Here is a 25,888-nt window from a genome sequence, read left to right on the forward strand (position 1 = left end):
GCATGACAAAAACAGTTGTCCCAACAGAGGGTGGGAAGTAAGAGACAAAGGCAAGAGATAGGGAATGGGGTAAATGGAACAAGAGACAGGGGGCAAGGGTATTTGTCCCAGAGGACAGGGACTGGATTGGAGACAGATGTGCCCCATAGAAAATGGCAGTTTATAAAGGTACAAAGGGAAATCCCATGTTAGGATAAGGTATTTCATTTTAATTAAGCATGGTAGCTAGGTGAGCCAAAGGGAGATTTTGATTGCTGGACCTTGATAGCCAGCCCCAGGAGGAAGAAGGAGCCAAACAAGGGACTAGACCTTGGTGACTAGCTCTAGGAATGTAATCTAATGGTTTTTAGCAAGGCAGAGAGAATGGGAGAAAGGGCAAGGCCTGCCAGCGCCATGCTTGCCCATTCAACCTTGGCAATTTTAGACATGGAAATAGAGACTCAAAATGGGAAGCCATTTTGGGGGGGGGTGCATTCTCAACCTCTGGGTCAGGACACCTTTGGGGATCAAATGAACCCCTTTCACAGAGTCATCTAAGGCTCAGAAAACATACCTACATTATGATTCATAAAAGTAACAAACAAAACTAATTTTATGGTTTAATGGTATTAAACATGGTATTAAAGGGTTACAGTATTGGGAAGGTTGAGAACCACTGGCCTGTCATAGGCATGTAGGCCAGTGTCTATTCGCCACCTTCCTGCTGCTCTCAGAGCTGACTGGCTACTGTGCCCTGACTCAAGCTGTCACCCTAAGTTCCCACACTGCCTAGACGCCAGCCCTCAAGCTGCTCTGCTTACGGGGACCTAGGACCAGGCAGAAGGGCTCGCCACATCTCCACAAACACCTTCCAGACCCCATCTGAGATCCTCTGTGCCAGTGAGTACCAGGACTTCTTACAGGGAGCAGTGTGTCCAGCAGGGATGAGCTGCTAGGGCCTATGGAACCCTGAGAGCCGGAGAAGGCAGTTTAGTAGAGAAATCATTGACTTCCAGGGACCAGTAGTGTCCCAGGCAGGTCCTGTGGGCTGCTGGAGAGAAGCACTGTGAGATCAAGTGCCCCTCACACCACAGTGGATTCTGGGGCTCAGCAAGAGCCTTTTGGTTTTGTTTCTGTTTCCTTGTTTATTTGGTTTGAGTCCGTGTTCTTATGTAGCCTGAGCTGGCCTCAAACTTGCCATCCTCCTGCCTCTGCCTCCTATATGCTGGGATGATAGCCACCACATCAGATTCAGTTACCTAATATTTTTCTTTCCATTTTTTTTGTGTCTGTGTGTGTGTATGTGATATCCATGTGTCTATATGCATGTTTGCATGTATATGGGCACATACAGAAGAGTGGTTTATACATACGTGTGTATACATATTGTAGAGGCCAGAGGTTGATGTTGGAAATAAACTTTTGATCATTCTTCCACCTTATTCACTGAGGTAAGATCTCTCAACCCACCCCACCCATAAGGTTAGTCTACTAACCAGCTTGCCCTGAGAATCCTGTCCTCACCTGCCAAGGCTGGAATTACAGGTGGGTTGCCCTGAGCACAGCATTTGTGTGGGCCCTGGAGATTCAAACTCTCATCTTCATGCTTACATGACAAGCACTTCAGCCACTGAGCCATCTCCTCAGTCCAATTACCTTAGCCTTTGAATTCAGAAATTAAACTGCAGGGTTTAGGTAGGTTAGAGACAGCAGAGCCTGAAGAACATGGTGCTTGGACTTCACAGCATTCGTGAGGAATCTGGCATGGGTGTTTGTAAATCTGGCAAGGTCTAACGGACATTGATGAAATAATGAATATGAGAGGATTGCATGGCATGCCAAGTACTGACTGGGATCTATCACTGGCCGACATGGGGGAGCCGGCAGTCATTCATGGTAGAGTAGTACTCCTGACTGGCTGAAACTCATAAGTAGGTATCTACTTAGGTGAGGCTCCATAAGTAACTGCCACACAAGAGCATCTCTCTGAGAAAGAAATTTCATAGGGTGCATCCTGGAGGGCTTCCTGGAGAAGGTGGTACTGAGGCTGGACCCTGCTTCTATAGGAGAGAGTCAAATGGAAGAAGAAAACATGAACAAGGGGAGGCTGTAGGGAGAGGATGACAGAGAGGTGTTGAGGCTAGGAAGGAACACTAGGGCCAGGGTAACCCTAATGTCACATGTCAAAGACACTGATCGTCACAGTCAGGCATCAGGTAGGTTGGGGTTTTATTATGAGAGCAAGCAAGAGAAACCCTAACACCTAAATACATCTGCATGGTGTTGCACAAATTCTAGGGTAGGTGGTGGTTGTTGTTGATTATGATGATGTAATTCTCCAATGCAAATGACAAATGGCACCCATCAGCATTCTAACCTCTAGATTCAAGTGGTAGGAAAGCTTGCAGAAAGACATACAGAAAGACTTCCAACAGTAGCCCTTTATCTGAGGTCCTTTCTTGTCCTGGGAATTGAGCAAGGAGGGACACCATGGTCTGTCCCATCTGTGCCCAGGAGGATGAGAGAGGTAGATGAGTGGAGGGGAGGAGGGGAACCCAGTTGAGCAGCTTTGGATCATTATCAGCACAAAATGAGAATGGTTAGGGAGACAGGGGACAGGACCCAGCAGTGACCAAGACAGAATTGTTAGAACCAGGGTAGATGGGAGAAGGGCTGCATTTGGGATTAGGAGATCAAGGACAAAGTCTTCCAGTTATGTAGTGTGTGCTAGGATGGAATCAGCGTGACAGGGGCTCCTGGGAAAGCATACACCAGGTTAAAATTTCGCTCCTGGGCTTTGCCCATGTACGTTGGGGGTGACATGTACCTTCATTTTCAATCTTCATCTGTAAAATGCAAGTGACTGAGTGTTTAGAGATCACAATGCTATTCATAAGGCAGATCTGAAGATCAAACACTTTCAAGCTTGACAAGTGCTGAATGCCATCCCAGCATACAGTGGCAAAGATCACCTATGTCAGCCGTCCCCTATGCAAAGCACAGCCTGGGCAGCCACTCTCTGTACACAAACCCCCACTTGAAGGCAGCGACCTCTTACTCATTTTTGCAAGGTCGGTTTGGTTGGTTGGTGAGTCTGGTTTGCTTTGTTTTCTGAGGAGAGCAGGTTGTATTTGTATTGTCTGCCAGAAGATAACTTGCAGGGGTCAGTTCTCTCCTTCCAACGAGTTCATCCAGAGGGTCCATCTCAGGTTATCAGGATGGACGATAAGTTTTTTTACCCACTGAGCCATCTTGGGGACTCATAATTTTGCAGGTTTTAAGGACACCAGGGGATAAAACCTCACTGAAGGCTCTCTGCGGGAGATGGGATGAATGTCGGGGAGGGTTTATGAAGTTCCCAGAGGCCTCTTCTGACGATTCTGAATTTCTGTGCTCTCTGTCCACAGCCGCCAGCCGCTCTCATCCGGCCAGCCCTAGTCCCCCGGGAACTCAGGCTAGCCCTATACTACCGGTTAGCTACCGCCTGTCGCACACCCGGCTGGCCTTCTTCCTAAAGGAAGCACGGCCGCTGACGCCCGCAGCGATCAACGGCTCCCTGCAGCGCTCGGAGCCCTTCGTGGTGTTCCAAACCAAGGAGTTGCCCGTCCTCAACGTGTCCCTGGGGCCCTTCAGCACCAGCCAGGTGGTGGCACGGGAGCTTTTGCAGCCGTCCAGCACCCTGGACATCCCCGAGCGCTTGACGGTTAACTGGAAAGTGCGCGCCTTCATCGTGCGCGCCCGTGTGCCCGCTTCGCAGCCCGTAGCACAGGTGCTCTTCTATGTGGCCGGCCGCGACTGGGACGACTTCGGGGTCACCGAGAGGTTGCCCTGTGTCCGCTTGCACGCCTTCCGCGATGCACGCGAGGTGCGGAGCTCATGTCGCCTGGGCGGGGCTTTGGCCACCTGCTTGGTGCGCGCGGAGCTGCCCCTGGCCTGGTTCGGACCCCCGGCCCCGGCCGCGCCGCCCAGCGCCCGCCGCAAGTCCCCCGACGGACTGGAGCCGGAGGCGGCAGCCGAGAGCCAGCAGGTTGAGCTCTACTATACGCTGCACGCCCCCGATGCGTCGGGCGGCTGCGGGAGCGCGCGGCGCGGGCCCGGGCCCGGAGCGGCTGCGCGCGCCGAGAGCCCCACGCAGCACCCACTGCTGCGCATCGGCAGCATCAGCCTGTTCCGGCCGCCGCCGCGCAGGGCGGTGCAGGAGCACAGGCTAGACAGCAACCTGATGATCCGCCTGCCCGACCGGCCACTCAGGCCTGGAGAGGTACTCAGCATCCTCCTCTACCTGGCACCTAACTCCTCCTCAGCTGCCAGCCCCAGCGTGGAGCACTTCACACTTAGGTAAGGGGCCTGAGATGGGAGGGGCACCCCTGCTAAGGTCAAGTGTATCTCTGACCCTGTGAGAACCTCTGCATCCTCATCCCCTCTCCTCCAGGGTCGTCTCACCAAAGCAGCTAAGAACGGACTCTGAGCCTGTTGGCTCTTGCTGACCAATGTAACAACAATTTCTTTTTTAAATCTCCATGTTTGTTTTGTATGAGTGAGGCCCGTCTGGTATGGCCCTCTTGTGGAGGTTAGAGGGCAACTCTCAGCAGTTGGTTTTCTCTGTCTGTCATGTGGATTCCAGGGAACCAATTCAATATAGGCTCAACAAAAGCCTCTATTCACTAAATCAGTCATATCCCCAGTTACCCACCACAACCTCTGCCGCTTGCTCTAGAAAAAGATTTGCAACATGAGTAAATACGAGCCCTTTTTACAAGTGTGGTCATGGGAAGGACAGGATCTGGGCTGGAAGGGTGCCCAGGCATAAGCTGGTGTAGCTGACCCATTTTACAGATGAGTCCAGGACATGGAAAACTGAGAGCAGCTAAGAGTTGGTGCCCTGGGGATGAACAGCAGATGTCCTTCTGGGACACCTTCCTGGACCTGGCATGCCTGACCCTGTCTATACAGAGAACATGCGTTCACAAATGACCTAATCATAACCCCCTTTCCACTGGATATCTTTTTTTTTTTTTTTTTTTTTAGTAGGAATTTAGTAAGCTTGAGTCAGGCTGGGACTTGTGAAGACATTAAGAAGGCCTTACCAAACTGCTCCCTTGTACAAGCAAAATGTCTTCTTACTGCCATGAGCCTCCCAACTTCTTTCTGGACTCCCTCCTGGAGCACACTCCCACAAAGCCCACAAGTCTCTATAGAGTATCCTACCTGATTCTGTGATGGAGACTTAAATGTAAATGGGTTTTACCAGCCATCCTGGGCTGCATTAACAGGAGCAGAGCATGTAGATTTAGGGAGTAGATCATCAACCTGCCTTTAGTCAGCAGTAATTAAGGCACAGCTGAAGCACATTTATGGCAGGGTGCATCTCACCTGCATTTAGAGGAAGGAGATGAGGCCTTCATGAGGTCACCTGAAACCACGGTGAAAGAAGCAGTTGGAGAGACTGGAGCTGGAGACTCAGAGGACACCTCCACCTCTTGGCTGTCTGAAAAGCTGTCCCAGTGAAGATGGACAGATGTTTTTCTTTGTTGCCCCAGCAAAACTTGATGCTGTTATGTCTCGTGTCAATCAAAAGACAAGGTTCTAGGGATGGGGATGTATGTAGTAGCTCAGTGCTCACCCAGCATGAATGAAACCTGAGTTTCATCTCCTGTACCCATAAACTGGGTACCATGTTGCATTCACAATCCTAGGGCCCCAGAGGTAAGGAAGGAGGATTTGAAGTTCAGGGTTATCCTTGGCTACATAGCAAGCTGGAAATCAGCCTGGGCTACATAAGATCCTGTCTCTATAAAAGACATGGGTGTATTCTGAGTCCTAATGGACTTCCTGAGAAAGTCCTGAGGATGTATAGAGGCTGTGTTACTGAATAGAGGCTCAAGGGACAAGACAGAAGGGGTGGCAATTCCTAAGTTTCAACTTTAAGAGAACTGATCACCCCCATGTTAAGTGTAAACCCCAAGTTCAGATCACTTCATTCTTAGCTCTAGCCTAGGGCTGGTGACCAAGTGAGCAAGCTTTGGCTTAAAAGCCTGACCCTCTGACTCTTTTTTCCTCATTTTTGTTCCAGGGTGAAAGCCAAGAAGGGTGTGACCCTCTTAGGCACCAAGTCTCGAAGTGGCCAGTGGCGTGTGACTTCAGAGCTGCTAACTGGGGCAAAGCATTCAACAGCCACTGTGGATGTGGCCTGGGCCCTGGACACACCCCTACCCCCTTGGTGAGTTCCACTTCTGCAGAGCAGGCACTTGGGGGCTGGGTAGCTAGCCTCCGTGGAGAAAGATGCCTTTTATAGTGATGGTGGGACTCTGTTTCTGAGAATCAGAAGAGGGGCTCTGGGCTGAGGCTTTACTCCAGTTGGTTGGGGAGACTCCAAAGGCTGAGGAGAGCAGCTATTCCTAAGAGGCACATTCCTGTGAGGGCTGTAGAGCCCTGCCCTCAGACCTCCATTCCTGCCCTGCCTTGCAGGGAGGGTCAGGGACCCCTGGAGATCCTGCAGCTAGACTTTGAGATGGAGAACTTCACCAGTCAGTCCGTGAAGCGGAGGATCATGTGGCACATCGATTACCGAGGCCACAGTGCCCTGCCCGACCTGGAGCGAGCTGTCACTGAGCTGACAGTCATCCAAAGGGATGTCCAAGCCATCTTGCCTCTAGCCATGGTAAGCAGGCCTCGAAAAAAAATAATAAATAAAAAACACCTCCCCCAACATGACTTACGAATTCACACATGTGTGGTGAGACTGGGCAGGGTGGAGCATATGTCCATATGGAAGGGGCAAGGTGGGAAACAGGAAGGAAGGACCACCTCTGAGGAAATGCCTCTGAATCTGGGCATGTACACATTCATGGGAGGCAAACACAGAACTGCCCCAGGTGAAGTCATCAGAGAAGAATTCTCTGGAAAGGGCTGCTTGCGGTAACTCTTCTATAGGACGGGTGCCCCCTTAAGTTCAGAGGAAACACTCATCCCATCTGAGATAAAGAAACGACTGTGCTCCAGAGAGACCTAGCTCCCATACGGAAAAGCCACATGGGGAGGAATATGGAAGGTTTGTTCAAAGAGGCAGTGGATGCAGGCAGTACCTTGCACTGGAAAGGCTGGTGGATGTCTGTGACCCACCCTGAGTGCGGCAACCGGCCAGGAGTCTGTGCTGATGTCACTCTGAGAGCTCTGCCTTAGGGGAAGGGATGGTCCCTGCATGCAGAGTGAGGCTTCTGGTAGCAATCAATCTGAGCTGATCATCTGAGGAGGAGCCTGAGCATAGGCAGAGGCAGGCCCCTGCACACATGTGCCATTTCCCCAAAGGAAAACGAGTATCTGCGCCAATAGTAGAAGCCAGGAACCAGGGCAGTGGGTGACATGTCCCTGGAGAGAAACACGCAGCAAGCAGAGCGCCTACCACCCCTGCCTCCCTGCAGGACACAGAGATCATCAACACTGCCATCCTGACGGGGAGGACTGTAGCCATTCCCGTCAAGGTCATTGCTATCGAGGTGACTGGCCTTGTCCTGGATGTTTCTGACCTAGTGGAGTGCCAGTCTCACAGTGAGGACATCATCAAGGTGAGTTTTCGGCACAGGAAGGAGAGCAGAGCTTCCCTCCACCCCGCCCCAAGCTCCTCTAGATCATCCTTGAACAAGGCATGCCTCTTCCTTGCTGTGGACCAGCAGTTGCCTCTCCTCTCTGCCATCCTAAACAGCACCCCAGTGTCAGAAACAACTCAGTCCCACAGATGTGGACATTCCCGTTCAGACTCACATTCCCTCTCCTAGACCATCAGATTACTCCATCCAAACCTGGTGAGCATCTTGGCAGAGGAATACAGGCCAGAAGGGGACAGGCAATGTTGATATGTAAGCCCAACCCAGCAAGTCATTATCAAGTCCTGTATATGAGAGATTCAAATATCAAATAAGGCAAGATATGGGTAGATATTCCCTGAGTCCTTGGCAGGAGGCTAACAGGGTGGAGAATCTGGAGCTAGGGAGGGCAGCCTAAGCAGTAGAGGATCTGACATACCCTGGCACTTACAACCTCCCTGCAACCCTCTCATCTGTGACTTCCTCCTACCCACCTTAGCCCAGGACACAGAGCACTCAACTGACTTGATGACCAGATTCAGCTGCTCCCAAGATTCTGTATACAGTGCTTTCTCAGCCACCACATTGTCCCATCTTGGGATGGCTATGACACTAGCAGTATGCAGAGACTTCTAAATGAACTACTACCAACCTCTATAAACATGGCTTCTTTATGGAGGCCACTAGTGGAACTTCCTAGCCTGTAATTGCAATCCACTGCCTTCAAAGGTATGTGAGTGGAGCATTCTTGTTTCTCTCCACCTCATTGCTAAGATGATATAAGAAGCTAACCACCAAGAGTTTGGGATGGTCCACGGGTCTATAAATAAGACATAAATAAGGCATGTCTTAATTACTCTTCTATTGCTGGGCTAACATACCATGACCAAGGCAACTTATAGAAGAGTTTATTGGGAGCTGTCTTGGTTTTCTATAGCCATGACAGAACACCATTACCAGGGCAACTTATAAAAAGGAAACCTTTAATTAGGGGCTAATGGTTGCAGAAGGTTAGTCCATGACCGTCATGGTGAGGAACATGGCAACCAGCAGGCAGATGCAGTGCTATAGCAGGAGCTGAGAGCTTACATAAGGTCCAAGGCAGGAGGCAGAGAGCGCACACTGGGAATGATGTGGTCTTCTGAAACCTCAAAGCCTGTCCCCAGTGACACACTTCCTCCAACAAGGCCACACCTCCTAATCCTTCCCAAATAGTTCCACTAGTGGGGATCAGGTTTTCAAATACATGAACCTCTGGGAGTTATTCTCATTCCAACCACCACGAGGTACAATCCAATGCTTACTGGTCACACGGTAACTTTTCCAGACCCACAGAGGGGCCCCAAGCTGTGTTCTGATGGGAGTGTCCAGGTATGGGTGTACATGGCATCCACTCTAAGGTGTGTTGGGTGTGTACATAGATACTTGAAGTACACTAAAAGACACCTGTTCTGACCCTGATGCCTTGACAATAGCCCCCCACCCCCACCCCAGGGAAAGATTGAATCCTTCTTAAAGCAATGCATCTCCAGTAGGCACGTAGGTTCCATGAGGGAGCCTCTGGGCATGGGGTTGCTAGCCAGGTGGGCACACATTTGCAGAAGCAGTATGTACCAGTGGCCACCATCCACCCACCTGTGCTCATGCTTCCCTGATTCCAGATTTTCCTCCCCATCCCCTCTCCACCAAACCTGCCAGGAACAGCCCTTCCTTTGAAATTAGCTAGCTGCCCACTCACCTAGCAAATCATGCTACCGTGGCACGGAGGAGGCAGGAATCTGTCCCCCATTCCAGTTCCTCTGTACCACTCTGTACATGCCCTGTAGGGAGGAGGAGTCCCATCTCAGACTTCTGGCTCCAGAGCCCTAAGCATGCTGCAGGAGAGAGCAGCTCTGGGAAGCCTCTCCCTTAGCAATCCTCTTCACATCCTCCCCAGCAGCCTCCTTGGCCCAGTAGTCAGACCCAAGTACCCTGAGCTGCCTAGCAGGAGGACCTGCACTACATGTTCCTGCCTTTCCCCAGGTGTCCAGCAGCTGTGACTATGTGTTTGTAAGCGGGAAGGAGTCTCAAGGGTCCATGAACGCCAGAGTCACCTTCCGCTATGATGTCCTCAGTGCCCCCCTGGAAATGACAGTCTGGGTCCCCAAGCTACCTCTGCACATCGAGCTCTCAGATGCTCGCCTCAGCCAAGTGAAGGGATGGAGGGTGCCTATCCTTCCCGACAGAAGGTACAGCCCCAGGGCATAGTGAAAACAGGGGACAGAAGTCTAATCTGCATGCATGTAAGGCCCTGGGTGGCACACGGTCTATGGACAGCGATGTAACCAGCATGATTGTGTTGGGCAGCTGCGGTATTCTGGGCACTGGCAGGTATTTGAGATGTGAGAATAGTATGGCTATGGCCAGCCAGGCTCTCATACACACATTCCAGAGTATGATAGGAATCTCTGTGGACTAGAAATGAAGGGTATGAGGGAAGGAGTCATTCTTTCTCCAGAAATCAAGCCAGACTTCTTGATAACGCTGCTGCTTGAGCTAAGTCTTCAAGAACAAGTGGATAGAGGTCAGTTGGGGACCCAGAGGCTCCAGGGACTGGACACACAGTCAAACACAGTGGCACATGCTGCACCCGTGACCCCCATCCAGGCATACCCACACAAATAGCACACAAAAAGACACACACTACGTCTTCCTGGCTGGACACAGGTTCACCATAACACACAGGTACAGACAAGCTCCCTGGCCAAGGTTCAGACTTCACATCTCAGTGCCTGCCTGTGGGCCACATATATGTATACTTACTACACCCAGCCATTCAGAGCTACCACAGTGGAGCCCAGCAGGGCTGTGTGGGCAGGGAGGGAAGGGAGAGCTGGGCTGCATTCAGGGCTGCAGTGATTCAAACAGCAGGACTAGTAGCAGGGCCCCTCCAGCCTGAATGTGGCTTTCCATACCTGGGCTTTTGTCTGAGTGCAATCTCTTTTTTCAGGGCAGGGAAAGGGTGGGAGTTGGGGTAAGCAGGCTTCTAGCTGCAGAGCAAGGACCATGCTGCTTTGAGTACTGAGGGTGTAGTAATAAATAAACCCTTTGGCCAAGTAGTCTGGTTTAGATCCTGAGTTTATCATCCACTAGTAGTGCAACCTCACAGTGAAGTGGGCAATACAGTGCTTTACAGGACTGCGATGAGGATTAAATTAGTTAAAACAGGTAAAAGAGACCTCTGTGTGAGTGGGTGTCTTAGTTGGTTAATTCTAACAAAGCGTTAGTGCATACCTTCCTGGCAGGGAGTCTCCCTGACTTTATCATCTTTTCCAGGCAGTGTGGGCTGAGGATTTCCTAAATCATTAAATCCAGGTTCTCCTTTGCTTAATGCCCTATTTCTTTTCTTTTTGTCTTGGTCTTTCTCTGAGCAACGAAGAGGGGACTAGGGGTGTGATTCATGCAATAGAACACTTGCCTAGCATGATTGAAGCCATGCCTTCACTCCCCAGTACCACACAAACCAGGTGTGATAGTGTGCATGCCTGCAGTGCCAGCAGTTGAGGAGGTTAAAGCAGAAGTACCCAGAAGTTCAAGGGAGAGCGATACTGAGCTGTGAGTCCTTGCCTTTGCCTTCTAAAAGGAAATAAATAAAAGCACCAAGAAGAAACTGACTTCCCCTCTACCCTTTGCTTGGAAATCTCAGTTACACATCAGACTTTGTCACTCGCATTCATACACCACTTGTGACCACAGGACACACCAGCTGAGCTTGCTACCAGAATCCCTTCTTGCTCTAGTTTGAGGCTCAGCACAGTGCCTCGTGCATGCTCAGTGCAGAAGTAGCCACACTCGCTCTTCGGATTGGATGCCAGCTCTTGGTAGGCTTAGGTTGCAAAGGTGAAAGAAGAAATCTCTCCAGGCAGATGCTGGGATGGCTGGCTCTGTACATAGTCATAGAGGGCATAAGCCAAGGAGGGCTTGTATATAGACTGGCAAAGAGGTCAGGGCAAGTTCAAGGGGAGAGATGTGTGTGAGCCAAAAAAAAGCCAGCATCGGGACCCCTTTTAATCCCCTAGCCCTGATTTGGCATTCCCCAGGTCAGCTCGAGAGAGTGAAGATGAGGAGGAAGAGGAAGAGGAACGAAGACAGAGTGCCAACAGAGGCTGTACCTTGCAATACCAGCATGCCACCCTGCAGGTCTTCACCCAGTTCCACACAACATCCTCTGAGGGCACCGACCAGGTGGTCACCATGTTGGGCCCCGACTGGCTGGTGGAAGTCACTGACCTGGTTAGTGACTTCATGAGGGTGGGTGACCCCCGAGTGGCCCACCTGGTGGACAGCAACACACTGGCAGGACTGGAGCCAGGCACCACTCCCTTCAAGGTAGGAAAGGGCTCTATCCAGGTACAAAATGGTAGACCTGGGAACCTGGTTTACCTGCAGGTAGAGAACGCAAGGTGTACCCAGGACCAACACATTTTTCCCCTCTGCCTTCCCAAGGGCAAGCTCTTATCACATCTCAGTGGAATTCTCATCCATGCCTAATCAGCCTTCATAGCTATCCTGAGGGGTGGGGGTGGTGAGTCAGAACAGCATCTGGGACCACAGCTGTGGAGAGACAAATGGTGCTACTGAGTTACAAAAAGAAACCTACAGTGATCTTAAGACATCAGTTTTAGCCTTCCTCTGTGACAGTGGGATAGCCAAGTAGAAATCGGCCATCGATATGCTTATAGATGACCACAGCCTACAGATGTATTTTGTTTATAAAACAATGGATCATGCAGCTCATACCAGTTCCTATTTGCTGTTCACCTCTCTTATCTGTGGCTGCACTTCTGCCTGGCCATTGCCCCTGCATACAGACCTGTGTGTGAGAGCCAGGAGTTCTGTGCACTCCTGCCCATCAATGCTGAGAGATCCCCCTCGGGTGGGGACCCTGAGCCAGGCACCTCCTTCCCAGCTATCTCCCACCACCTGTTCTGTCTTAGGTGGTATCCCCCCTGACTGAGGCTGTGTTGGGGGAGACATTGCTGACGGTGACGGAGGAGAAGGTCAGTATCACACAGCTGCAGGCCCAGGTGGTGGCCAGTCTCACCTTGTCCCTGCGACCCAGCCCTGGGAGCAGCCACACCATCCTGGCCACCACAGCTGCACAGCCCACCCTCAGCCTTGTCAAGCAGGTAACTGACTCCTGGAAACCCCTCCCCCCACCAGCATGTTAGATATGGAATAAGACCTGGAGACTCCTCCCCACCCTGGGCCATCAACCTAAAGACTAGGCCTTTAGATATACAAGGAACTTTGTACCTTATCACCTAGTCCTTTACAGGGGTGAGTGGGGAGCCCCAGTCTCCCTGTTAATGGTCCTCTCCTGGTTTCTCAGAGGGTTCTCTCCTCCACCTCCTCCATGCTCATCCCTGGAACTCCACTTATGTAGTATAGGTATTAGCTGTAGGACAGAGGTGGAAAGATGGTGGATGGTGTCAGGTTATTTGGGTCCCTTGTCTCCTACTCTTTGACCCAGGTCCCTCTTCCCCTTTCCCCCTCTCCCCCTCTCCCCCGGGCTTTATTAGCCAAGGGTGAGACAGATATGGAGTTACCTCTGTAGCTGATGAGGTAAACTCCAAAAGGGAGGTCAAGAGGAGAGGGGGATCTTCAGGGTGGCAGGTAAGACCTGGAAGCCCTATTCTCTGTTCCCCTCCCCACAGTGCAAGGGGCCTCACATTATACTTAGATGGTCCTGAGTCTCAGCTAGCACCTAGCATTTCCAGTATAAGGAACCCAAGAGGGGGCAGAAGGTCTTGGTACTGAGCCAGGCAGCTGGTATTTATCAGGGAAGGGTAAGACTGGCCCTGACTCCTGTCTCCTCTCTTGCCTTCCCCTCCCATCTTTCAGGAAGCCCTGCTGAGTCTGTGGCTCTCCTACAGCGATGGAACCACAGCCCCGCTCTCTCTGTACAGCTCCCGGGACTACGGGCTTTTGGTGAGCAGCCTGGATGAGCGGGTGGCCACTGTGACCCAGGACAAGGCTTTCCCGCTGGTGGTGGCTGAGGCAGAGGGGTCAGGAAATCTGCTCCGTGCTGAGCTCACCATCTCCGAGAGCTGTCAAAAAACCAAGCGCAAGAGTGTGCTGGCTACTACTCCTGTGAGCCTGCGGGTACACTTTGGGCGGGACGAGGAGGATCCCACGTACGACTACCCAGGGCCCAGCCAACCCGGGCCTGGTGGGGGCGAGGATGAAGCCCGGGGAGCTGGTCCACCCGGCCCTGCCATTCCCGCTGGTGAAGTCCCTGGATTGGGCACTGCCGGCCCAGTGCCACCCACAGAGGACTACTTGCCGCTGCCCACCGGCTTCTTGCAGATGCCACGGGGGCTGACGGACCTAGAGATTGGTATGTACGCCCTGCTGGGGGTCTTCTGCCTTGCCATCCTTGTCTTCCTCATCAACTGCATCGTGTTCGTGCTGCGATACCGGCACAAGCGCATCCCTCCCGAGGGCCAGACCAGTATGGACCATTCTCACCACTGGGTGTTCCTGGGCAACGGGCAGCCACTGCGGGTGCAAGGTGAGCTGTCACCGCCTGCAGGGAGCGCGCTGGAAACTGTGCCTGCCTGCTGCCACGGTGATCACCACAGCAGCGGCAGTTCGCAGACCAGCGTCCAGAGCCAGGTGCACGGCCGTGGGGATGGCTCCTCTGGGGGCTCGGCCAGGGACCAGACGGAGGACCCTGCTAGCTCGCCCACTTCTAAGCGCAAAAGGGTCAAGTTCACCACCTTTACCACTCTGCCCACGGAGGAGTTGGCTTATGACTCAGTGCCTGCTGGCGAAGAGGAGGATGACGAAGAGGACCTGGGTTGGGGTTGTCCAGATGTTGCTGGAACCACGCGGCCCACTCCACCTCCGGACCTGCACAATTATATGCGCAGAATCAAAGACATTGCATAGTGGTGACTTGGAGGGGAGGGGAATATCCCCACCCATGTGGTTGCCCCTGACTGGGGCTCAGCCTGGACCCACCCAGGTCACAGGGACTCGGGGCAGCTGAATGGATTATATAGTCCCTGCCTGCCACTGCAGCTTAGGTCTAGCTGGTTGTGGCCAGATCCACTTTGACCTTCTGCCCCTTGCCGGTAGAAGGCTCCATCTAAACCCAGCGTGAAGCAGGGAGACAGTTCAGCCCTGTTCACCCTTTCCAAACCTCATTCCATCTTAGACATCCGTCCACTGCCCCAAGATTGTGTCGCCATGGCCAAACTTGGGGCCACGTGGGCCCACACTGTGCCCTGCTATGCCTCCCATGTTCCCCAATGGTGCCCCCTGTGCAGGGGACCCTAGTGGGGTCTTGTGTCACAGGTTGCACAAAGACTTTTCTTAAACAAATATTCAGGGATTTCTGTCCTGCAGGGTGGGAAGTGGCAGCTGCCCGCCGTGCCAAGGATTTTGCTACAGACAGAACATTTGAGTATTGGGGAACAGTTGTGATGTCTGCTGGTTTCTGGGAGTCTCCCAAGCTGACTGCAGAGGGTCCAGTGTGAAATAGGCACATTTCCTGTGGCTTCCATGGCTCCTTAGACTTGGGGGAGGGCTCAAGTAAGAGGGGCTTTCCTATTTCTCTGGCCAAACCCCACCCACACAGCAAGCGCAGGTGATGTGAGCCAATCCCCACAGCAAGATCAACACTACTGCGCCTTAGCCTGGGCTCTGCTCACTCCTGCTACCCTCCACACCACAGGGCAGGCAACCACAGCCAGCATCCCTGAGATGGAGGGGGCCAGTTGGGTGTATTGCAAGGGCCCATGGGGTGGGTGAAGGCAGAAGGAAACTATTGCTCAAGCGCCTTGCCCATTTACCCAGCCGCACCTCTTGGGTTCTACCCACCACTGTGTCAGTTTTTCATAAATAAATTGAAGGCATCGGCCTGGGTTGGGGACAGCAGCTCCCTGCAAACAGACAGTACACAGAGGCTGGCTCTGTCTCCTTGTATGCTCACCACAGGACACCATGGGGCAACACTGGCTACCTGAAGGCTGGTGTTCTCTTCCTTACACAGTGTGTCTCTTAAGACATATGGGTACCATGTAAAGGTGGCCTTCAAATTTAGGTCTTGTCTGGGAGTCTTAAGTGATCAACGCAGGAGGAAAGAGCTGGCCTTGAGACTGGCCTAGGAAAGAGGTTTTGGGGGGGTAGGGGGACAGGAAAGAGTTATGTTGGACTTCACACGCCCACCAGAGCGTCTGTTTTCTTTTGCCTGCATGGTGGAAGTCTTTCCTTGCGTCCACTGTTGTAGGAGTGTATCTGTTCTTACCTGTAGACCAGGTGGGAAAGCCCTGTTGGATGTGGCTCTGACTTTGAATGGAAAGAGCTCCTCTGGGTTTGGGAGCATGTACAAGGTCTCCCAGGCTCCTGAGAGACCACATAGATTAGGTAGCAAGGTAGCAAGCAGGGAAACTCAGCAGATCCTTCCATGGTAGCTAACCTAGATCATACACAGGACTGCAGTAGCCATCTTGAAAGGGGAAGGACCTATGGAAGCAGACGGGTTCCAGAACATTGTTGTTGTTCAGCACAGAAAGCCAGCCGACTTGCGTGGCTCTGTCCCACAATCACTGTAGGTTTAGGCAAGGCTCTGTCCATTCACATGGTAGTCTCTGCGCCTAACAGAGATCAAAAGCTCAGAGTGTCTCAGCGAGTGGGACCAGAATCCAACTTCCCAAGAAGGGATGAGTCTAAATGGGGGAAACTGACATTCCAGTAGCTTACTGTGCATTTGGTAACAGCTCAGTGGCTAGAGAGAGCCACCCCAAAAGCTGAGCATAGGGTGGGACCTGGGCTTAGGTCAGGTTTCCTGTTCAGAAGCCAGGGCATAAGCACTTGCTGTACCTAGCTCATGCCGGGTCCTTACAGAGCAGAGGTTCTCAACCTTCCTAATGCTGCAACCCTTTTAATATAGTTCCTCATGTTGTGGTGAACCCCAACCATCAAATTATTTTGGTTGATATTTCATAACTGTAATCTTGCTACTGTTATGATTCATAATGTTGATATTGATACTCAGGATCTCTGATATGTGACCCCCAGAGGGCTCACCACCCACAGGTTGAGAACCACTGCCTTAGAGAACTATGGGAGTGTCCATCATTTTTCTTAACCCTTTGTGCCTAATATGGTGCCTGGAATTGGTAAGTGATCAGCAAATGTTTGCTGACTAGATTAAAGTTCAAATGCAGACGCAGTGATAGTTCATCATCCTGGGCTTGATTGATTTTTCTAGTACTGGGGACTGAACCGAGGACTTTGCATGTAGTAGGCAAGCCCTCTGCTGCTGAGCCATTAACTCATCCTTCCTTAGATTTGTTTGCTTGAGGCAAGGTCCTCACTAGGAGCTAAGTGACCCAGGATGACCTTGAACTCACCCTGTGACCCGAGTAGGCCTTGAACTTATAAGCCTTCTACCTCGGCCTCCTGGGTAGCTGGTAGCATCCCTGTAACAGTCTGGAATGTCCTGTACCATGTTTACCAGTGAAGGAAGTCACAGATGCCCCAGGCATCCTCTTGAAGTTCTCAGGGAGGCACAGCAGCATCCTCAGAATAGTCCACAGTGGGGGGGTGAAAAGTCACTAGTGTTAAATGTATTTAACACACTAGTTTCCTACTGTGTGCTGGAGTCTGTCAGGAGTGGGGGCTGCAATGTGGACCAGTCCTCAAAGGCACCAGGTTAGCACCTATAGCCACCTGGAACAGCCATAGAATTTTGCCTTGGATCCATCAAGGGGAAGGCAGAGGATATTCGGTCAGTTTGGAGACCCAGGCTGCCGCTCAGCACTGTAGACATGCCCTAGCTCCTGCTGGCCCTAAGTCATTGGCAAAAAGGAAACAAGCGGCTATGAAAAGGCTAGGGGGTGGGGCACAGAGACGAGTTGCAGAGTCCCGTGGGTTTGGGCATCAGGAGCCAACATGAGGTTTAGATTTTTTTTTCTCTGTCACGGTGAAGGAAGGATGACGGTGACCAGACCATGAGGCAGACGCTGCAGCAGGTAGAATATAGCCCAGGGCTGGGCATGGACAATAGAGTTGGTGCATACAGCAGTGTGCAGAATCAGGACTTGCCAGCTGCTCCCTCCCATGTAGAGACACTGGGGAGAAGAATGAGCAGCCACTTCCTTGTAGAGCCCTCATTCCCACAATTCCCCGGGGCTGAGGATGCTGCAGGAGCAAGTCAGACACTGTCAGAACGGTCTTTGCTCTCACGATTGCCAGCAAGATGTGAGGGCCCATAGTGGAGGCAAAGAGGGCCAAGGCAACGCAGCAGGCTTTGGACCCGGGCCCACAGCTGTGCCTGCCATCCTGTCCTGTAATTTGTGACCCCCTCTCCTCATCCCTCACACTGTCCACGTTCGGGAGCTCAGAAGCAATCACTAGAAACCACTTTGCATGACCCTGGAGGAATTCAAGCCGGAACAGATTTGACAGGAATGAGGTGAAGACCTTAAGTTAACAGCTGCTCTGAAACAACCCAGGCACTGAACTCCTCTTTTTATAAAAAGTTGTCTTCAACCCCTAAAATGAATGGAGACACCTTGTACAGAATAGCTATTGACAGAGGGATACTTGCAGGATATTGAGGAACTCAGCCCGGGAATCGGTTCACTAGCAAAATGTGATTTCTCAGGCAGCTAGCACAGGGAGGCAAGGCAGAGAACACACTCAGTTGGGCTCTTCCCAACAGCAGGCTCCAGAGTCCCCCTATTCCAGCCCCCACCCCAGCAATGGAGTATGCCTATCTCCAGTTGGGTATTAACTTCCCTTTAGACAATGATCACTTACGCAAGGTCTACAAGCCAAATATGGAGACTCCCAAACACAATAAACAAACTTCCCAAGGCACTTTTTATATCAGGGGCTCCTACAGCCCCACTGTGCTTGCGCTGTGCACTTCAGCTAATGTATCATCACCTCTGGTCCCTCGTTTTTTTATTTGTGAAAGAATAGCAATCTACCAGATGTTATCGACTGGCCTGCCTTAAGTGGCCCCAGAGGTCCACTCGTATCTCTACCAAGAATATAGAGGAGTAGAGATCCCTACTTCTTCATCTCAGGACAACAGACTCAGGTAGGGCAGGGCATTTGCTCAAGTCTCCAGGTTAGATGTGATCTAGTGAGTGCTTTGAAGCTCCTCCTTCCTGCCCCAAGGCAACTGACAATAATATCAGCAGGTATTGTGGATAAAGCTGGAGAGAAATGTGATGGAGAGGTGGGGGAGGTGTGAGGGAAAGATGGATAAGGATTCTGTAAGGGAAGGCTGCAGGCCCTCACCTGAAGCATAGGTAGAAAAGAATTTGGAACCATCATCTGAGGGACACATATCCCTCTCCCCTGGGACTCTTCTCAGCTGGCTGTCTTACCCAGCAACCACACAGCCATCACAGCAGAGTTCCCCAGGGGCTTTCCTCAGCAGGTGCCCCCTTTGGGGAGCTGATGGCACAGCACAGATGCCAGTGCAAGCAACTGAGAATGAGCCTGTACTTGCCCTTTCCCTGGGGCACTGGGACACGGCAGAACCTGGGAGGTTGAAGTTGAGGCCATCCCTGAGGACTCCCATCCCTGCCTCAGTGGGCCAGACAGTGCTACCCCGTCCCATCTCCCATACAGCGCAAGCGCGGGAGAAATGAGGTTAAGAAATTGTTACTAACACTTGCTGGGGGGTTACTACCTACTCAGTGCATTAGAGCTATAATTTCATTAATATCCCAGCTGCCAGGTCAGCTAGGTTCAGTTATACCCATCTTAGAGATGACCATACTGAGGCCCAGAGAACTTACATCACTGGCCTCCTGGGTAGAGACTGTGAACTTAGTCATTGTGGCAGTGGCCAAAGCACCAGACAGAAGTCCATGGGTGTGATAGGAATCCTTACTTCATTGGTGGTGGTGGTGGTATGGGGGTTATGAGCCTTGTGCTACTCACATGTGCAAAGAGACAAGACCTTTCTCTAAAATCCCAGGCCTGAATGTCCCTTCAATGCTTTTGGTGGTCCTCAGGTCCCAAGGTTTGAAGCCCAAGTCCTACCCAGACCTGCATCCTTTTCTCCATCCCAAGGAAATGACCTCAGAGAATCCAAAGAGGTGCATAGGGATGTTTGTGCATACTCCACACTCAGAGCAAAAGCAGAGAGCAGGCAGTTAATCCAGAAGGGCAGCATGCAGCAGAGTGGGAGACAGCACCGGGGGTCTACAGATGACTAAAATGTCACTCTAGAGTCGACAAGAAGGTTGGGGCCCCGTCCCTTCTTAGTTCCCAGCCTGAGGAAGAACCAGTGAAAGAAGGTGCTGGATACAGGACCCATTTTGAGGAGACCTGAAGTGGGTCAGGGGTGTGACTAATTATCCTGGGCACATCAGTCTTTGGCCCACCTCTGAGAGACAGGATGGCCTCTTGAGAGTCATCTGGGCCAGCACTGCCTTTGCTCCTACTGTAAAAACATGTTCTCAGTGGGCTTTCTCTGAGTTGACTGGGGCAGGTTCTCTGTGGCAGCTGGAGGGGTTGGTGACAGGACAGAGAAAGGAGAGTGATCCATTCCCAGGACCTTTCCACTCTTCAGTAAGAGGAGCCAGACCGCTCATTACCTACCCTGAAAGGTTCCACTTGACATCCCACCCATCAGAGGTAACCTAGAAAATAAAAGATGGGGGTGTGAGGTAGCTAAGGTCACCTCTATACTCTCTATACTCTCTGTTTCTGCTACTCCTGGATATTTGCCAGCCCCACCTCCACCCCATCCTGGGCACAACTTCACTCTCCAGGAGTCAGAGGTGGGGAGGAGATGCTATTACTCAGAACTGACAGGAATCTGGAATGCCATTCCCCTCCCTCTGCCTGCACAGACACACACCTGCACACTAGTGACATTGTATCTTTTCCATACTCTTCAGGTTCAGATCCAGGTTCTCCTGTGGGAAGCTGGCTATAGAGTGGGTGAGACTGAGACTCAGCCAATCTCTGCAGGGACTGTATCTCCCACCAGAGGCTGAAGAAAGAACATTCCAGCCATGTGCTGCCTTTAGGAAATCTTCAGCAATGCCTGCTTCTCGGTGACCTCAGAAAAGTTCACTCTGAAGCCACTGGTCCAGTCAGGTGATGAAATGGTAGCCTTTGATAGAAGCCCCAGACATGAGGGGCCGGTCAGCAGAGCACAGATGCAGAGCATAGGCCAAAGTTGCAAATATACAAACAGTGCACACACCAGGGCACACACTCCTCACAAGCACACACGTTCCATGCATGCACATGTGCACACTCCCGTGTACTCTTGTACGCTGCATGACTTTTCCTGGGGGGGTGTGGAGAATATGAACAAAGGAGTCTGACCACCCTAATTAGACAGGGAGCCAGTGACAGGCATGGGAATCCATTCCATCCCAGTCCTGCTTGGCGGGCCCGTGAGCTTACTTACAGGAGCATGGGGCACTCAAGTGGGGCATGCAAAGGCAGTTGTCATGGATCTCCATCCTCAGATCTCCCTGCGCAGCTCAGCAGGAAGAAGAGTCCACTCTCACTTACCCCAGTGACTGCTTCCATCACCTTGGGAAGGACCCTTGAGGATCTGGCAACTCCCTGAGTTTCCAGAACCTTCTAAGGTGCCCAAGATTCTCTCCTTGCAGAAATGACTATATGAAACATGTGCACATCTTTAACACATGTGCATACAAGCCTCCTGTACAGGCTCCACTCACGCATGCAACTCACATACTCCAGTATACTCTTCACATCCACCCTTACACACATGTCCTAATTGCATGTGTGCGTAGAGGCATCTGGAGCCTCCTAGCAATGAAGCACCTATGCAGTACTAAGAAGCAGTGGCTGCTCCCCCATTTTATCACCACCGAGCTGTGGTTGAGAAGACGCAGGTCACAGGTGAGAAGTACAAGCTTGGGTCTAATGAAGGAGGTCAGTAGAATCAGGCAGCCCTTGAAGCTCCAGTGCGCTCCTGTGGGTAGGAGCTGCAGCCCATCTGCATAAATAACCTTCAGGAGTCCCAGTGTGTGCTGAGCTTGTGGAAGGCAGGGGGGTGGGCCAAGCGAACAACCCATACTTACAGCAGTAAATAAAAGCTCTCCCAGCATTCAGAAGACTGCCATTCTCATGCAAGCCATCACTGAGTTAATTACAAAGATTCTTATCTGTTCATTAAAGTGACTGGAGGGCCCTCTATTTGGAAACATTGCAGTTAAAGGGGTTGTGTTATTAACTCTAATGAAATGATTCACTCAGGGCTGGTGCCTGGTGAGGTGGAACCTGGGGACAGAAGCCCTCCTTCAGGGTGTCAGGTTGTCCTTTGCACAACTGTCAGAAGAGATGGTGGAGGGAGCCCCAGTGAGGCTGGCAGAAGCAAAAGCTGCCAGGTGGTACATCTTAATTCACTGGACCACGAGCAGGGCTGATTCTTCCAGAGCTTTGGGTCTGGGGAGCCATGAATAAATGCCCATCCCGGAGGGTTCTCGGGAGAATTAAATGAGTCACTCATTGTGCCCAGATAACAGAGATTGGCTAGGCCTCCAGAGCACCTCAGTGAATGCCAATGATCATTTCATGATCTTTCAAAGAAGAATGCATCCCTAAAGCGAGGAGACACGGAGGGCTGATCTCAGTGGCTACCTAATGCTGCTGATTTTTTTTTTCTTGGCATTTAGAGACAGATCCTCCTTTTTGACCTGAGTCATCTTCTCAGGGACCTTGGACAGTTCCCAGAAGACTATTTTACTTTACTACAGAGAAGTTGGGGTATGGCGTGCGTGCGTGCGTGCGTGCGTGCGTGCGTGCGCACGCATGTGTATGTGAGCTTAGGCAACTCAGAAGAGGGTGCCTGTGAGCTGGTGTAACATTGTCTACTTTAAGCATTCCTCAAGATACACCCTACCCTGAGCTCCTCAATTCCTGGGATTCCTCTAAAATAAGGAGCCAAATTCAGAGCAGGGACAGTCTGTCAGTCTTCCTAGCCAGATTCTATCACAGGGAACAGAGTGCTTAGAAAGGCCAGGCCTGGGATACTTAGAGACAGGCCCTCTGATACAATGGGCCAGCTGCTGTTTGCCATGCAGGACCACACTGGGCTCCGTTCCCCTTCCCAGCCTGGCACGGGCTCTAAGGGCACCGATGCCTATCTGCTGGGTGAGGAGCAGATAAGGCCAGGCCCAAGCCGGGCAGCTTCTCCCTTTCCGTTTTCCTCTGGGCTGTGTTCACAGGCTGGTAAGGACCCAGTCTGGTGGCTGGCTGCCAGCTCTTCTAACTCCATCCTTCTGTCCTCCTTTCTCAAAGCTGCATCTTAGTCCTCTTGAAGGGATCTTTCCGGGGGATGGGGGTGAGGTGGGGGAGGGATTTCTTCAGCAATGGCAGCTGTGGTAAAAGAGATGAAGTAACATCAGGAGCTAAAAGATCTGGATCAGGGTGGGTGTGGGTTTTGGTTGTTTTTTCCCCTAAAACAAAGCATGACCAGGAAGTATCTATCTTACCATCAAACCCTTTCTCCTGGGTGGGATGTGATTCCTAGCCATGGATGTACACAGGGCTATATACCAAGCTTCCAGGTCCCTGAGATAGTTCAGGAAGCTGTCTTCTGCATGTCTCCTCCAGATCCACACTAGGCTATTGAACCCAGTTTCTGCTGAACTGCTCCAGGGCCCTGGGAACTGCTAGGGAAAATGGTGACTTCACCTCTGCTCACTGTTGCACCTCAGGGGCCTTTCTGGGCTCCTTCAGCAAGACCTCCATAGGACTCACCCTCCAGCAAGCCTTTACCACCCCTGCCACCCCTGGGATTTCTATTTAACTAATGTTTTACTGCCCCCACTGCTGGAATGTGGACAAAAGAAGGATGCTTGGTGAACAGGCCCTTGGGTGTCCGTGAGAGAGGCTCCCGGGAGAAAAAGCAGAGGGCCTTTTACCTCAGTTGTCTTTGTTCCCTAGATTGTTCTTGAACGTGACTTCAAGCCTCCTCTGTTAAACATTTACATTCAATTTATAAGACACGTTTATTCTTGTTGGATGTTCGAACAGAGCTATAGAACCCAATCTGGTCAGTGTACCCAGAGTCTGGATATGGCTTTCTGCCTTGCTTTCATGTTCTCCCAGATATAATCTATAGTACGTGCCAGGCAATTGTGTTTATTGGTTGGTCCTGAGAGAGTTCTGGGAAAGGGTTGCTCTGGTAATATTTAGTAAGTGCTTACTGGCGTTTGTTTACACTTTTTTTTCTGATCACGTTTTTTCTGAACTCAAACAACCTTCCTTGGATCATTACTCTCTTTGTTACATTTGTGTATAAAAGGCACACTAAACTGAAGTAAGATTGTGCACAGCATTGGACTGTGATCCACCGTGTTCTTTCAGGTCCTCGGATCCCAGGTGACAAGATCCATCAGATAAGAGCTGCACAGGTGGACAAAACCCGGCATGCACCTGGACACTGGAGTGAAACTGCCTGTGGACACTGGCTTTCTTAACTCCACACTGCATCCTCCATTAGCCCTGGGGCCTGGGACTCAGGAGGCACATCATGTGTGTGCTTTGGACAAGGCCACACTGTGTTGGCTGGGGTTGGGGGTCTGGGACAGAGGCCCTGCTTTTCACATATACCCCCCCCCCCAAGGAAGAGGACCATGGAATCAGCTCTAACTCCAGCCAAGGTGTACTCTCTGGGAGCACTCGCCCTTTCTGGGTTGAATGGGAGCACAACACAGCAAGTTTTGGGGCCCATGCTCCTCCACCCATCAGTCCACCATCTTTCCAGTAGCTCTGGGTCTGTGAAGTGGGTTAGAGATGTGTTGAGACCAAGGACAGCCAGCCACCAATCTGGACAGCCAGTGTGAGTCCAGAATCCTAATGATGGTCAGCTGTAGGGGAAGCAGGAGAAGGTGATGCAGGAGTGAGGGGTCACGTGCAGGGGCTCACATACTTTCAGAGCATCTTGGAAGGGAGGCAGGCCCAGGGGATGAGCTTTGAGAAGTCCACAGCCTCCCAAAATGCTGTGCAGAGGGAGAAAAGTGTTTGCCTGCTGACGTCATTCCATTCTTAGGGAGGCCAAAACAGCACAAAGATCAACTTCCGGGGATGGGGAGTGGGGGGATTGATAGCATTTAAGTCTTATTCTAGGCCATTTTGTCCCTTTCCTTCAGTTCCAAAACTGAACAGGGATCCCTCCCAAGTCACACCAGGAGAGGCCTACTTTTAAAAGTAAATAAGCCCACTCTCTCATCTCAGCTGGAAGTAGAAGTTACAGTCAAAACAAAATCAAACCTCTAGCCTTTACTATCCCACAATGCACTCCAGCCAAAATGGGATATGGATACAATACTGAGACTCTGAGGGACTCTACATATGCCTATCTGACAGAGGAACACCCACTCTTAGTTCCTCTCTTGTGGGGGCCTATGCAGGCTGGGAGACCTCCTGAATTCACCTCTCTGGCACAGGAGGACTTGATGTTCTGGACCCCTACAACCCTGTCACTAGGTAGCCATTGAAGCAGTAGAAGGCATTAAAGAATCCTAGACTTGGAGATGGTTGTTAAAGTGCTAACAGCAGTGAGGACCTGAGTTAGATTCCCCAGGGGTGGGGGTGGGGGGGGGAATAAAAGTAAGGCTAAGCATGGTGGAATGAAGGAGAGACGGATCCTTGGGGCTCGCTGGCCAGCCAGACTAGCCTACTTGGTGAGTTCCATGCAAATGAGAGACGATCTCAGAGCCACTCACAACCTGTACAGCTGTGTCTTACTTCGGGTTTTATTGCTGTGAAGAGACACCATGACCAAGGCAACTCTTATAAAGACAAATTAATTGGGGCTGGCTTACAGTTTCAGAGGTTCAATCCGTTATCATCATAGTAGAAAGCATGCATGCAAGCAGACTTAGTGCTGGAAGAGCTGAGAAGTTTACATCTTGACCCAAAGGCAGCTAAGAGGATACTGTCTTCTGCAGGCAGCCAAGAGGAGACTATCTTCCACCCTGTATGTAGCTTGAGCTTATATGTGAGACCTCAAAGCCCGCCTCTCACAGTGATACACTTCTTCTGACAAGGCCACACCCACTCCTATAAGGCCACACCTCCTAATAATGCCACTTCAATGGTCAAACATTGAAATACATGAATCTATGGGGGCCGAACCTATTCAAACCTGTCTGTCTCCTGTAAAAATAACCTGCTGTGTTTTGTTGAGTCAGGGTCTTTCTATGTATCTGAGGCTGACCTTGATCTCACTGTGTATCCAAGCTGTTTCAAACCCTCCATCCTTTTGCCTCATTTCTGGAGTGCTGGGATTACAGGGACAAGCCACCACACCTGGT

The 25,888-nt window shown here is 51.4% G+C and overlaps 1 protein-coding gene across 1 annotated transcript; it reads left to right on the forward strand.

Moving 5' to 3' along the window:
- Positions 1-1,850: 1,850 nt before the first annotated feature.
- Tmem132e (transmembrane protein 132E) lies at positions 1,851-15,506 on the forward strand. Its single transcript, XM_029483548.1, has 9 exons — positions 1,851-1,875; positions 3,387-4,317; positions 6,053-6,199; positions 6,448-6,640; positions 7,401-7,544; positions 9,585-9,790; positions 11,642-11,930; positions 12,539-12,730; positions 13,446-15,506. Exons 1-9 carry the CDS (start codon positions 1,851-1,853, stop codon positions 14,493-14,495), a joined length of 3,177 nt encoding a protein of 1,058 aa, XP_029339408.1. The 3' UTR covers positions 14,496-15,506.
- The last annotated feature ends 10,382 nt before the right edge of the window (positions 15,507-25,888 follow it).

Source organism: Mus caroli, chromosome 11 (genome assembly GCF_900094665.2).
Source record: "Mus caroli chromosome 11, CAROLI_EIJ_v1.1, whole genome shotgun sequence".
NCBI classification, from domain to species: Eukaryota; Metazoa; Chordata; class Mammalia; order Rodentia; family Muridae; genus Mus; species Mus caroli.